The sequence below is a fragment of the Aulonocara sp. 'chitande type north' Nkhata Bay genome, linkage group LG20 (genome assembly GCF_057382095.1).
Source record: "Aulonocara sp. 'chitande type north' Nkhata Bay isolate Kocher_YH1m ecotype deep benthic linkage group LG20, A_spYH_male_GT1.1, whole genome shotgun sequence".
Taxonomy (NCBI): Eukaryota; Metazoa; Chordata; class Actinopteri; order Cichliformes; family Cichlidae; genus Aulonocara; species Aulonocara sp. 'chitande type north' Nkhata Bay.
The window spans coordinates 9,088,859-9,104,365 of NC_141363.1; the positions used below are offsets into that span (position 1 = coordinate 9,088,859).

Here is a 15,507-nt window from a genome sequence, read left to right on the forward strand (position 1 = left end):
AAGTGTCTGGCAGCACAAGAAAGGAACTGACACAGGCAGATTTTTTTTTAACCAGTATTTAGTCCACGCCGTTTGACTGCTTACATGTGCTACACAGAGGTATTTTTTTCTTTTAAGTTACACAAAGGCGTATGTAGGCTCAGCTCCATGCAAGTACCATCCTGCTCATACATTTAATCCATTTTATTCCTGGATTTCCACTCCTCCACGCTGCATTACACAACCACTGCTGGACACCGAGTGGCACCACACTCCGCACACACTCGCAGATTCTCGATTACTTGCCCCACAACATCCAGCACCGTCCCACGCAGGCTGAAACTGCCTCACCTCAGCATCCCACACACTCTCTGCAGCGCAGGAACATCATCTTTGAGTGGTATGGTGTTACTTTCTGCTCCCCAGGCAGCAGTCATCCTAACGACTGGTTATTTATCAAGGTCGTAATCAAACTTCAGCGAGAATCAGCTTTTTATTTAATCTAAGCTCATTCTGACGTTTAAAGGTGCAGTGGGAATGCAATTTCATATTTTCATCCTGAGTTGAGACTTCTCAGTCTGAACTGATCTCAGACCACAAAGTATAAAATAATGACCACGTTCTGTAGCACAAATTAAGTGTGGATGACTTTAAGATTAAGAGCATGACTGAAGCTTCCTGCGAGAGACTAAATCCTAAACCCTGATCACCTGAGCTGTATTGTGCAGCTCATTTAGATTTAGTGCATCCCCCACGTAACATTAAGTTAGTTTCTGGCTGCAGCAACCTTGAGTTGAGTCTTTGCTTCATGTTACTTTTTTTCCTGAAATGTACCTCTCGAGTAAAGGCTTAAAAAGGAAAAAAGAAAGAATTGGTTCCTTTTAAAATGCTCTATTGCATCTCAAGTCGTTTCACTTCCCCTCAGCTGCTGTCTGGATTTTTCTCTAGATTTCCCGTGCTAGTTTTACTGTCATGTATTCAGACATAGTGTTGTAATCTTAAGACATAAAGGCACCAGTACATTAAACACTAAACCATTCATTTATATTACATGTTTATTGACTGAGCCAAAGTGCTCTTCCCCAACCCGGACGATAATGAATAGGAGTTGTGTGTTATAGAAAGTAATTTATTACACAAACCAAAGCTAGTTTACAAATAGTTTCCAGTCATGTGCGTGTGTATAGCCTAGTATGAACAAACCCACATCTTTTTTCCTATTTTTTTAATATATTTACAGACTTTGCATACAGCTTGTTTTTTTCCTGTTCCTTTGTTTAAATCACTACTTCAGCATCCAAAATAAGGACTTAAAAATACAATAAAAACTAGAAATAAAAATGATTTGTACATGAGAATAAAGTTTGCTTTCCTTTTTTGTCTTTTCAGCTAACAGTGTGTTCAAAAACAAACAAACAGAAAAAAAAAAGCCAGCACTAATTGTCCTAGCGATGCTCTAGACAGGCAGCCGAGAGGCCAGCCTTTCTCCTGACTGCCCAACAACAGCATTTGGCGGGATGATTGATTGGTTATTAAAACCAACAGTAAATCATCAGAAAGATTCAGGTAAAGCACAGAGAAGGAAAAAACAAAAACCTAAAGCAACATAAGTATTCCCTAGTCTTCCACCTCTTATTTTTTATTTTATTTTTTATTTATTTTTTAAATACTGATAGACAACATATGTTTATGACTTTTTTTTAAAGAAGTTGGAAATAAAGTATAAAAACAAACACCACGAGACTGGTTTCTAGAACAGGCTCCTCCCTGTAGACCAGGAAGAAGAACAGGAGGGCGCAACGCTTTCACAGAAGAGAGCCAGAATGTGTTAGCAAAATACACAGTAAAGTCAGGAAAGGCTGGTGACTAACCAATCCTCAGACTGGCCATGCCTACATTTTCTTTTTTCTTTATTTTAACAAAACAAAACTATATTAGCAGCAGGTGGTTATTTCTTTGATGTGGCTCACCTGCATGTTATACGAAATCCACCTGGCTGACCAACCTGACAATTCTGGCATTTCTATGCACTGTTCTGGGATAAAAAGGTCATGTCACTTTGTTGTTTGTCTCTCTTTAACCGTTAAAGCAGATGAGAGTTACTAACAGGCAACCTGTAAAAGGGATGGTAAATCCCAGGTATCCGTTCCCTCCCCCCCCTCAAAAATTTACCTGATCTGCTTAATGTACACATGACCCTTCTACATGCTTACACAAGCACACACACGTAATATTCATAGTCATTCATCTCAAATAAGGAAATCAGTGGTGTGCATGTAAACATTACTCTCCCCTCCTTGTTCTTTGTCCTGGCCTAAAACCAGAGGAGGATGAGCACCAGCGGCCAGCTGTGGAACAGGAAGGGATGGGAGCAGAGCCATGGCAGTTTGCTCAGGTGGGTCTACGCAACACAGGAAGCTACCTTTGTCTTCCAATGGGACCACAATTCACCTGCCACTTCCACTGATTCAGTCTGAAGAACTTAAATGTTAAAGAACCCTCAGATGTGAACTAAAGTAGACAAACCAGCTGCAGTTAAGACTCCAGCATGTTTATGCTCATCTTGTCTGGCCACCAAAGGCACACTGCTGCTAACCTGGAAATAACTGAACCTGGCTGTGTTTTCTAAAACACTAAGATCATCTGAAGCAAGCAGATTGTGATAAGATACACTTCAGATCTCGTTTAAAACAAGCAGCTAGCCTCAAATAACAACAGCACTCAATGTCAGGTGTCTGCAACAGATTATCCAGTAAGAGTAGAGGCTAAATGTGTTTGTCACAGAGTCTATAAACAGAGGATTAACTACAAAGAGAAACTAAATGGCATGTGAGCATGCTCCATGCCTCTCCAATAACACAACCCACCTGACAGCATGTGACTACTAGTTTAATCCTATCAATAAGAGAGTTTTTCTTCCATCGGATTGAAGTGCTAGCTAATACACCTCAAATTTGTTTCAAGCACCATTCTGAGGAGCACTCAATTTATTTAACTGGCGATTTGTCTCCTATTGAGGGCTGTTTTAACTGACCTACAGCATATAACGAGTAAGATAAAAGTGCAAAACTAGGAAGTGATGCCCTGGCTTCCCTGTCTTATCGTGGCCACTTCAGAACTTCATACATCCCATCCCTCCATCTTCCAAACTTCACACCATCTTAGCCCTAATTCCAGGCATGAGCACCTGGGGATGAAGTCCACTGGTGGCCTTTTACAGTGGTACTCATTTACTGTGCTGTCCGTTTCTCCCTTCCGTCTGTCTGGTCATCCATTCAGGTAACTTTAAAAAATTTTGTTATTGTCCCCAACTCCCTGTAATTCATGAGCAACTTTATCAGGGCTACCAGTCAGCTAGATTTTACGAAGGACTCGATCTTAAGGATCTTTATCAGTGTAAGTGGCTTGTTGAAAAGTAACTGTTCCAGCATTTGGCTGGTCGCTGGTGTAAATTTCCCACCCAGATGGTAAACCCACAGGTAAAGAGCCCAATGGTTTACAGCGGTAGTCGTTTACCACCTCCCTTCCCTTCGTCTCCCCACCTGTACTTTGCCATCAAAGCCTTTCAAACCCAAGTCCCAGGGTAAATTCAGTCCAACAAACAGCCAGGTTACAGCGGTAGTCATTTACTGCACTCTTTTCTTCCTCCCCCTCCCTCCCTCCCATCTTGTAATCCCTCTGTCCCTCCCAAGCCCTATCCCCAGGTATAGTAACCCAGGGTGAAACAGTCCAAATATGACGGCCAATTTACAGTAGCACACATTTATTGCTCTTTTTCCCACGACGGGCCTGCAGTGCTGCCCTGGTGGCCATCTCAAACACCTCCCGCACGCCGTCCTTTGTCTTAGCAGAGCACTCCATGTAGCCAAATGCTGCAATCCGCCCGGCCATGTCTCGGCCCTCTTCTGATTTCACTGGCTCCTATTAGCCGAGAAAAACAAAGTGGTAGTTTAGGAACACACATATTCTAGATAAGTGTTTAATCTCAAACAGCTTTTGCTATAGTGACTGGCAGAAACACGGCACCACTAATTCAAGATCTAAAAATCAGAAGAACACTTAAGATTCACTCTCGCTTAGTTCAGAACAAACATGTTAATTCAAACCAAGTAAAAAGTCAGGCACCTGTTTCATCTTGGCCAGCTCTCTGCGTGTGTGCTCGTCATTACGCAGATCTTTCTTGTTTCCGACCAGAATGATGGGAACGTTTGGACAGAAGTGTTTGACCTCCGGGGTCCACTTCTCTGGAATGTTTTCTGTAATGGACAAAGACCAGAGACGGGAGGCATAAACAAACAAATAATTCAATTGTTTAAGTGTTATAACTGTCAGACTAAAATTTAATTGAGAGCTCTTTATGCCTGAGGTGACCCTTTTTTCTTTCTTTTTTTTGCTTTAAGACATTCTCCAGTGATGATGTGTCCATCCCTGCCCTGTTCCAGTGGACTTGTTTATCTTTTTGTAGCCCTCTGTGTCTCACTTAAAGGAGAAACAAAGTACTATTTACCATTTAATCCCATTTTTTCATAGGAAAAGTGGGCACCACAAACCATCATTGCATTCTTTGCAAAAACAAAGCAGTTTGATGTCACCGCAGCTGCATTTACATTTAAATGTGTTAGCAGAGTAAAATTGGAGGATGTCAGCGTTCTGATCAGTCTTTAAAATTTAAGCTTATGCAGACATAATTAAATTATGTTTCTGAAAAGAAGAAAGAGCTCTGCTTTTATCTCCACTGAGTATCAAATGTTATCTTACTTGGTCAGCAAAAAATGTTGCTTTGAAGATATATGACAATCTTTCGTGCAATAAGACTTTGTTTTATTACAACTATGTCCTTTCATTGAAGCTTAATTAATCTCTGGCAGTTTAATTTTTCTGCTGCTTTTATCACTTTTATGTACAGCCATTTCCATGTGATCATGGAAGTGCTGTTAATAACCATCATGAGGAAAAAAGATACGACTCTGTTTAACAGCAGGAATGGATGACACTACATAACAAACGAGTTGTTACTCTGCGTGCACACAAATGTAAGTAGTTCCTCTGCAAGTGCACAATCAAAACAGTCCAGAAATATCTTCTAATGAAATCAGAAATGTGGCAAACACAAAAGAGAGAATTTGTTTTATTTATGTCATGAGTGTATGCAACTGCAAGAATGTGTTTGCTTTGTACACACCCAAGCTGTCAGGGCTGTCTATGGAGAAACACATGAGGATGACGTCAGTGTCTGGATAGGAGAGAGGTCTCAGTCTGTCATAGTCCTCCTGACCTGCTGTGTCCCAAAGAGCCAACTCCACCTGACCAACATTGAGAAAAGAGAAGGCAAAGAAGGACAAAAGATGAGATTTGATGAAAGGAGAACAAGGAAAACTTTTAAAAACTGATCAAAAGGGGATGGAAAAATGTGTAATTTTCATCTTGATCAGCATAACTTTTACACTGAAGCCAGCAAAGAAGGTGAGCAACACCTGCAGCAGACAGTCCTGACAATAAAGGCTTTTTTTACAACCTTAAACTGGCAAGGATTACTAACATAATCACTAATTATAATTTGAAAAAGACCTGAAAGAGTGATGATCTATGATATGGAAATGATAAATACATTTTTTTCCCCAGCTGTTGCCATTCAATAGTTCAAATATTCTCTTCACAACCTTTTGAATACCCAGTTTGAAAGCCATATAAAGCATTACATTATTAGCCAGACATAAGAGAACATCCACAAGCTGCCTAAAATCAATCACATTCAAAGAGCAATTTTAGTTTAAATTAATATTTCTGCAAAGCCTTGGTATATGTAATACACGTGCCAAATTTGTAAGAGGTAGGGGAAAAAATACCAACAATGTGCTCACATAAATTGTGCTCTTGTTCATTCTGCACGTGCCATTTAATTTCAGAGACAATACAAAACATGACAGTGACATAACATCTTCTCTATACAGAATGCAAATCTAAATGGTAAAAGAAGGCATTTGGAAAAGTGTCACACTTCAAGAAGCATGAATCCTTTGCAGCAGCACAGGAGGTTAGAAATCAGACAGCCAATAAAGACTTCCCGTCCCAGAATCCTATTAACCCACAAAGAGGTCAGGACTCAAGAGTTTGTGACTGATGAGGCTGGCTGCCGCAGTTATCTGGGAGGAACTAACTCCACCCACACAGGATATGTGTGGAGTGCTAAATAATCAAATCCACTGAACTCCAGAGCAGAGTGTCCTACTATATTTTATATAATCCTCACTTAGTGCAAACACACAAGCTACAGACACTTTGTAAAACATGATGACCAAGCTCAAAAAGAAACCAGACTTAGCAGATGACTGCTGTTGTGTGAAGGAAGATGTGAAAATGGAACAGTACATTTTTTCAACACTTGCTCACTTGGCCCTGAAGGTAGAATTAAAGCACTGAGCATGATTAAGCACCCAGGAAATGAGTCCCAGCACAAAAACCAGTGCAGATAGTAAGGAAGGGAAAGATGTGCTGTGACATTTAGAAGACCCAAGACTGAGTCACCTACTTTATTAAAATATTCAAAAAATATAATTCAGGTAAGAATCTTTAAATTTGTTCACAGAGTAAAACAGTCACTTATGCAGATGGGTCAACAGGTCTAAAGCATCTACCCCAAAGCACCACTCTTACATGACATTAAGTATCAGTAGGCAGTGTAGTAGTTCGAATCCCTGCAGTTGTCTCACCTGTTTGCTGTCCACCTCTATGTCAGCAACGTAGTTCTCAAACACAGTGGGGACATAGACTTCAGGGAACTGATCTTTGCTGAAGACAATTAGAAGGCAAGTCTTCCCGCACGCTCCATCCCCCACTATTACCAGCTTCTTACGGATGGCTGCCATCCCTGGTGGAATACAAAAAGGAACATTTTAATCAGGGAACCACAGGAAAAGCGTTGTATGAAGTATATGTATAGTATGGCATTACAGCAGAGCATCAAAAAGGCACTGACTGTAACCACTGGGAGAATTACTCTCCTGTTCACAAATAAAATTTGTGCTACTCAGGTCTTGTTTGACTGCCCATTTTGAGCATGAGAACAGAGAAAAATGTGAAAGTTGAGTCACATTTGTGCCACCTAGAAGGGTAGTGTTGCTAGGTGCACCTGAACTATGCAACACTACACTTAACACCTTTAAACCACATAGCTGAAAAGCAACTCAGTCTCAGAAGCCCCCCAGAGTTGTGAAATGATTAATGAAATCAGAAAATAATCAGAAATATATTGGTATCACTATTCAAACTGATTTGAAAACAGAGTATACTTGATAAAAATGGCAAAGAAAAGAGCAGGAATCATTTTGTATTGGGGTAAAGTTAAACTTCCTGCAGGCTACTACATATAGTTTGTTAAAAACTAAAAGGTTAATTACGTTGTTCACATTCTCGATGTAAAATTGAGTAAATAACTGTAACCCACTTTCATTAATAATCCAATGTCTTGTGCATGTAACTTAAGAATACGTGTAGTGTTTACACTGTCCCCTGTTCTTCTAACTGCACTGCACTGCACGTTTTCTGCACTACCTATACACAACATCACAAAGGTGTTGTGTGGTGCACAAAGATGCGAGCTACTAGGAAGTACTGAGTCAAGGTTCCAGTAATTCATTATTGTAAATGACCCAACAAGCGCACCAGTGTGGGTGTGAGATGAACTTGCCCAACAGAGTTAAGGGAAGTTAGTGCAAATGAGTGACATGCAGTCTTGTGTCACTGGTTTGCAGCAGCTAGGATCAGTCCATGTTGGGAAATTGCATTCAGCTGAATGTTAAAGACACGAAATGAGTGCCAGTGTTTTGGATTTTCTGCTGAACCTCCACAGATATTTTACAATTATTTAATATGCACTGCTGTTTAAACTATGGAAAATGACTATAATCTCAGCCACATTTAAAAAGAAAAAAAAATCTGAGACACTAAACAGGACAAAAGAAGGTGACTTGTCTTCATTTGAATAGGAAATGTGTTTTAAATGCTAGCGTTGTTCAGCTGGACACACTGAAACGCTCTCTTTATTCATTGAGCACACATCAAACATAGCTCATTTGTCATGGTGGCCCTGCTGCTTAGACTTTCACACCAACACAGTACATATACTGTGTACTTGCTAACAGCACAAGGACAACGGGACCTCACATAGCAGGGCTAATAAATCACATCCCTGAATGGATATTTCCTCCTTGGTTTGAGAAGGTATAGCAGTGTGGAGTGCCAATCATCATTCTCTACCCTGCTATCTCCATCATAGTGAGTCAGGTGGAGGCGTGGTAGAGAGCAAACTGCTTGACACCTCTCCTGTTGTCTTTCAATCCGTCAGCTAAAATATGGTGTTAATCTGCTGCAGTTCTGGAGATGTATCTTTGTTTAACTGGCCCCTTTAATCTGCTAGGGTACCAGAGTTTTATTGATGTACCATAGTTTAATAAAACCCCAGCTGCATGAAAATAAAAATTAGTTAATATACCATTATGTTTGTGTGTGCGTCCATATAAGGCTGCTCGATTATGGCAAAAATGATAATCACGATTATTTTCACTGAAATTGAGATCACGATTATTTGACGATATTTATTTAACCCTTTAAGACCTACTATAGAACCAAGTCCACCAGAGCTTTTTTTTTTATTTTTTTATATATTTATATATATATATATATATATATATATATATATATATATATATATATATATATATATATATATATATATATATATATATATATATATATATATATATATATATATATTTTTTTTTTTTTTTTTTACATGCTGTAGTGCCATTTGTGGGAGCATTTCAAGTTGCTATACATCAATACAACTGTTATAGCCCATATTTTAATAATATGTATGCATTAAGTGCATAGTAATTACATAAATTGCAAAAAAGTGCAATAAACTACAAAAAAAATTGAAAATCGCTTTTGTTTTGTTTACATATATTTCTACTTGGAGAAATTTAAGAGGTTTATCCCTCAAAACTTTAAATACAATAAAGTTGCAAAAAATAGTTTCCCACCACAGGAAATTTATTTTGAGTGTCTTCATAGTTTTATTTTGGAGATACAGCAATTTTTATATACTGCAGGAAAAACAAAAAACAATCCTATGATGCAAATTTGCAAAGAAAACAGCATGTGCCTCATTTCACTGTGGGAAGTGTTACGAACAGCTGATAGGAACGGCAAAGCGTGTTTCTGGAATATTATGTTTTTGTTCCTGCAAGCGCTTTTTATGCAATTTTTGCAAAGCTATATGTGGAACGAAACCGTGACCGAGGACAAGCTGATGGCATAAGATGTAAGTACAACTCCTCCGGTTTCATATGCAAAACACGGTTCAGGTTCTACAGGGATTTAAAAATAGTTACGCAAAACGGAGCGTGCTGCTCTGACCGGCTTTAAAGGGTTAACAATGACTTTAAAAAAATAATATAAAATAGTGTGCAACACCACTGAAGTTTTTTTTTTTTAAACTCTCTTTTCAACCAACGGCAGTCACTCTCCTCTCCAAATAACTTCTGCTTAGCTTTCCGAGCTTCCCTCGGGTCCTCTTAATCAGCGGTCTCCAACCTTTTTTGCGCCACGGACCGGTTTATAAGGTGTCGCGGATAAATGAGGGAGGGGCTAATAATCGGCTCAGTCATTTTTAATGATCGTTGAAAGCCCAGATCGTAATCGTGATTAAAATTCGATTAATTGAGCAGCCCTACGTCCATATAGTAATTTCCATGCAACTGAAATTCTCAGATACATGTGCCTACAGTCTTTAGTTTCTGGCAACAAAATCAGTAAATTTCTGATGAAAAGGCAGCGTTTTCCTAAAGCACAGCACATCTGAACAAAGGGCTTACTTCCACCACTAAGATTTTTTCCACAGAACACATTCATCAACCACAGGTTAAAGTCACACATGCTAGAGTTCCTGTCACTCGCTGGCTATGCTGCTCTTCCCTGTGGGCTTCACTCTCTCATTTTTTAAAATTTGCTTGCCAAGCAGAGCAACTGTGACAGAGCTGTTAATGCTCTGGCCAGGACTGGCTTGTATTGCGCTCAGGAACAAATTGCGTTGTCTTCATCTTATGCCCGCTGCTCTGCTCAGTTAGCCCCTTCCCATAGAAATGAAGAAACAGAGGATGAAGCAAGTGAACATAAATTAGTTAATAATTATGTTACACATTTTCTTTTCAATTTCTAGTTATCAAATCTAAAAAGCATGGAAAGCATCTCATAAATGGTAGATGAATTGTCTAAGTAGGACATCGGCGTCCAAAAAAAGGAGGAAAAAAAAAAAAAAAAGGATCAGATCACCCCCACCATGACTTGAGAATAAAAGGAAAAGACAAGAATTGGGGCAGCTGTAGCCTAGAGGTGGGTATACAGTCAATTTGCCCACTAGGTAAAAATGAGTATCTGTGACCTCCTTTTGATGAATGTTGGTTACACGTCAAGTCGTTAAACGTACCAACCATGCTTAATAGCTAGCAGGGGTCTCCGCAATAGAAATGATATAAAGCTGGTTTTAGGCATTAATTTCAGTAAATACAATTATCACAATGTAAGTATGACCTAGTACAGAAGTGCTGTCAAAAGATTAATATAGGTTGATTATTAGTTCTTAGGGTGAATACTGATGGCCAAAGTACAAAAACTACATAACAATGTTGCCCATCCCACACGTGATTGAAAGCTACAAAGCGTGTTTTCAGATTCTGGAGCTGTGAGCACGCTAGGATCTATGACGTAATGTTGTCATCAGACAATGACTGTGACGCTCTGTGCACGTTTCCACATACCTGCCAATTTTTTTTAGGACGTGTAGATTGTAATGTAAAATCTCTGGACCAATGCATCAAGTAAACGTGCACCTTTCAAGGGGGCATCATTGAATAATGACTAAGTGCCCTTAGTGTCTCTAGATGTACATTTAAACGACAGGATAATTGTTAGTTAATCATTCCTTTTCTAAAATCCAGATGTACTCAATGAAAAAATAAAACTTGAGCATTGTCTACCTGTTTACAACAAACAGAATGTGAAATGAAGATTTCCACACATCATCATCGGCTGTTAAAATTTAGGCAGCCCATTTTTCATAGCCATGCTAAATTTAAACATGTTTGTCAATTAACAGGAGTGACGTAACAAGTCCTTTTCAAAAACACCACATTCTCAGACATTGACATCATGGTGATAACGCAGATAGTGGGCAAGCTGACCGTCACTAAAGATAGTATATTGTTCGAGTTTAACAAAACACGACTGGTTATACAAGCTGTGTTGTATGCTGGATGAGCAGCAAACCAAGGTAACATGTTACTTCACTTGTCAGTCATAACCTTGTAGATAGTAAGGACTAGGCTACACGTGCAAATCCCCACCCAATTAGCATGGTAGTCAGCAAGAGTCTATTAGATTAACTCAAATGAGAGAGACGTTGACAACCAACAGGATCAAATTACAGCGAAGAGTACACAGAGAAGCAGAGAGCAACAAATAACAACTGGTTAATATACACTTAGCCAGCAGTTTTTTGTTAGTTTGTTAAAATATTATATTAAAAAAAAAAAAAAAATCAAGTAGGCATTTCTGGTTACTTATGAAAAGCAGCCCTGTTTAGATACACAACCACTTTCAAACACAAAAACACTTCCATAATGCTTTCACACGTCATTCAAGTGTGAAGTGACATGCTATTCTGTCAGCATTTTCACTTTGTATGACACAGCCTTAAACATTACTGTGCACCTGATGATTCATCATCTTGTCTGCTAGAAAGAAAACAACAACAAAAACAAAACAAAAGACAAGAAACCTTTAGAAAGTGCCACGGTGGCATCGATAAGGTGTGTATGCTTGGTGAGGAAAAACCCCACACATACATTCTCCAGGGTGGAAAATTACCCCCACTTAAGGCTGGTTAACTGACTGCTGGCTGATAAATATTTCAATTTCTCACAGATACGTGACACAAGCTTCTTCTGTGATCTAACATGTATGTGCTGTACATATTGATAATAAATTGCAGCCCAAAGAAATGCAATTTATTATCAATATGTACAGCACATACATAACGGAAAAATGCAGTATAAAAATATCCCCTTTAAAACTGCTTGGTAATGTATGCGCTATTAGTTTGCTAAAGCACTACAGACTTGACAACATGTCATAGATCTTCAGCTAATGAAATGACTAGGCTGCTCACAAGGGTTGTATTCAAGAAGAGAAATATTTGCATTTCAGCGATTTTTCCCCTAACATAACCTGTACTTAATGTAGGCAGTAGTCACCTGCTGTAAGCAGTTTGGCTAGAGATACACGGTGTATGAATTTACTTTGGAACTCAGGTCATTACATGTCAAAGTAACAAAGACGAGCTTGTTATACTAGCTACCTTTGGTCAAGACAGCCCTTTAAATTATGACCTTACAGTATTTGCTCATCAAGTTAGCTGTCTGGCCATGTCCCCTGTGATCTAGGAATTCTGTCTGTGTGAAAGATTGAATTGAAAACAGCTTCTTCACACTGGTCAAACCCATGGTTTTTTGACTGGATGTCATCTCAGCCTACCAAGTACAATGTTGCTGAACTTGATTCAACATTGTGTGTACTCCAGTTTGTCCCTGCTGGTTTGCTAAAAGTGGCTAGACAGCCATCTGTAAATATCAGACCATTGTCGGTATAAACAGTGCAGATGAATCTGTACGTCACGGTTTCGGTTTTGCCCTGTATGCGATCAGATGATAATTCATTTATTTTAAGGGTGTAGCATTTCTTTAAACCCACGGTTCAGTTCATCTCTCATTTTTCAGGCAGGTACGAATCTAGAGGAAATAACTATTTATGCCACAGTTTTTGATCATAAACAAAATAAAATAAATCCAATTTTTCTTTTGAATTTTCAGTGCATTTCATACTTGAATGAACTTTACCACACTCAATGTTTTAACTAATAGCACTAGCAGCTCCAGTTGGGCATCACAATACACGAAGATAAAAACCACTGTAAGTTACTGTGGGAGCAATTCTGGTCTCGGTTTTCAAATTTACTTTTAAAGTATGCACATATGTGATGCCCTTTCAAGCCCAGTTCTATAAACAGGAAATGTTTTTTACAGCATTGAACGGATTAGCCATGTAGCGTTATAAACATACAATGAAACACGCATACTATAATGTGTACTTTACACAACATTAAATTAAAGGGAACAACATCGTGGGCCTTATTAATACAATACATATAGTAGAAATGTAGGTTCCTATTACATACTACATTCTGATAACTGTTCGTTGATAACTACATCTTACTGAATTACTCCGCAAACAGGAGGCACAGTCATCAATCATCAATTAAAATGAAAAAGAAAACCATAAGTAAAAGCACTACTGTCAAATTTCAAAGGCTCAATCAATTCTTGTTAACAACAATTTCAAAATGCATTTCAGTTCTGAGACTCCAGTTACCATAATCAATACCAGAAGCTTTTATTAGCTTAGGTTAAGCATACCATCAAGTGTATGAGACCAGTTGATCTACAGATTAGCACAGCCAATAAAATTACTGTTAAACATTTAATATACACCATTTTAAAAATGATTATGGTACCAACTGCAATTTAAAGAATAAAATAAAAACAATTACAGTTTCTTTGGTACAAACCTCTGGAGACACTATTGTGGATAATAAGGCTGCAGAACAATTACCAATAATCAGCACACAAATTCCAGCCACCCATTCATCACCATCCTACACTTTGGGCTTGTCTTTGTCATCACGCATGTACTGATATATATATGTGGTATGGGTAAGAAGTCTTAATCGGTATGAAATTATTTTGACAAAGCTGACCATTTATCTAAATTGGATACTGTTCAAAAGCCATCATCTTCCTCTATTACAGTGGAGAGGATATGAATTTAGTTAACAGCTTCAAGGGCAACAACCCACAAGTCCTGCAGTAAAACCTTGCTCGTGTATTAGGAGGCAGATTCAGAGTGATAGAACCTTATGAAGGAGTTACCCTGGAGGCTATTCTACATTGAAAAGAATAATGTCAAGAAATATTTACTTTGATTATTAATGTACAGTACTTTAAAATCAATTTATATGCTATACAAAAAGCTATGCTTTGCGATTGTGGTCACTGGCTCCGGCACTAGATTACATGTAACAGTTTCTCATTATTAGTCAAAGAAAAGAAAAAAAAGAACAGGAAATACTTCTGTCAACTTGACAATTACATACACTGCTACCATCTCCCCAAGACTGCATTAGATCTTTAGTTTTGATTTTAACTGTGAGAGAACACAAAGTCACACCCATGATACTGTCACATCAACAATAACCATAACGCATAAATATGATGATGGATCACTTTGGTATCACCAAGCAACACCCATGTGGCGGGTTAGAAAGCTGACTTCTGCTATACATGGTCGTCCACTATAGCCAAGGTACAGAAAAAGTTGTGTCGCCTGTGAGAGCTCGGGAGTGTTAAACCAAACATTTTTTTAACCAGCTAGCCACTGGGTGGGTCACCAGAAAAATGGCGTCATCACAGAGGCAACAGATGGCTAGTGTGTCCGCAGTGGAAGAATGGGTGGGTGGCCAACATCCAAACTACACACCAAGCGAGATCCACACATAACACACGTACGATTTACCAGAGGTAAAACCTTCTCGCCACAAAGCGTCTCAAAGAAAACGCAACTCTTAAAATGCCCTAATAAGTAGAAATGGTGCGCCCAAGTACAACTGACGCCTTCTAAAGCGTACAAAATGACGAGAAATATGAATTTTAGGTTTTAAAGAAACTGCAACGCTCTTTCACACCGCCCTTCTTATCTTTAACTAGTCACGGGAAAATTATAACCCGCCTAACAGCCATACTAACAGACAAAAAAGAGACGCCGGAGAACCGCCTGATCAGCCGAGGCAAGTCAGGAAAATCGCCTCATTGTTTGGTTAAGACTCGACAATCTAGACCAATCTTTGCGGTTCCATTTATAAGCCTTGCTAAGTTTGCACAGTTTGTAAACAGTGCCCGGTATAGCCTGATAATTTTCTTTAGGGGGAGGCAGGGGTCGAAAGACTTTCTACGATAAGCACACACTAGTTTTTTCTTCAGCACAACTGAACAGCAACTGCGGAAGCGGCACTAAAATAGAGGTCGGCTCGGGGAAAGGCTAACTTAGCTACCGTAAGCTAACATCGCTAGCTTTTAGCTTCGCTAGCACGGCCTCGCTCAGCTCCGGGCAACTTTAAAAAAATATTTCCATCACTTTTAAAAATAACAGTGCGAAAGAAACAACATTTCATCATAGTCGGATATCGCAGAAAGTTGTTTACCTTCAGTTTATGTGCCTAGCAGTTGGGTTTTTCAGTGTTTCCCGGACCAAAGTTGTTTTTCCGACCAGCCGACTCGCTCGCTGCTTCCTCCCGTCTAAATCTGATACAATGAATTACTTGACGAGAGCGAGCCGCTAAGGTTTGTAGTTTCTAGCAGA

At 39.0% G+C, this 15,507-nt stretch overlaps 1 protein-coding gene across 1 annotated transcript; it reads right to left on the reverse strand.

Annotated features, from left to right (window-relative positions):
* Positions 1-1,087: 1,087 nt before the first annotated feature.
* On the reverse strand, positions 1,088-15,507 carry rhoab (ras homolog gene family, member Ab). Its single transcript, XM_086278666.1, has 5 exons — positions 15,350-15,507; positions 6,690-6,847; positions 5,162-5,282; positions 4,105-4,235; positions 1,088-3,900 (listed from the first exon to the last, which is right to left on the reverse strand). Exons 2-5 carry the CDS (start codon positions 6,843-6,845, stop codon positions 3,727-3,729), a joined length of 582 nt encoding a protein of 193 aa, XP_086134792.1. The 5' UTR covers positions 6,846-6,847; positions 15,350-15,507; the 3' UTR covers positions 1,088-3,726.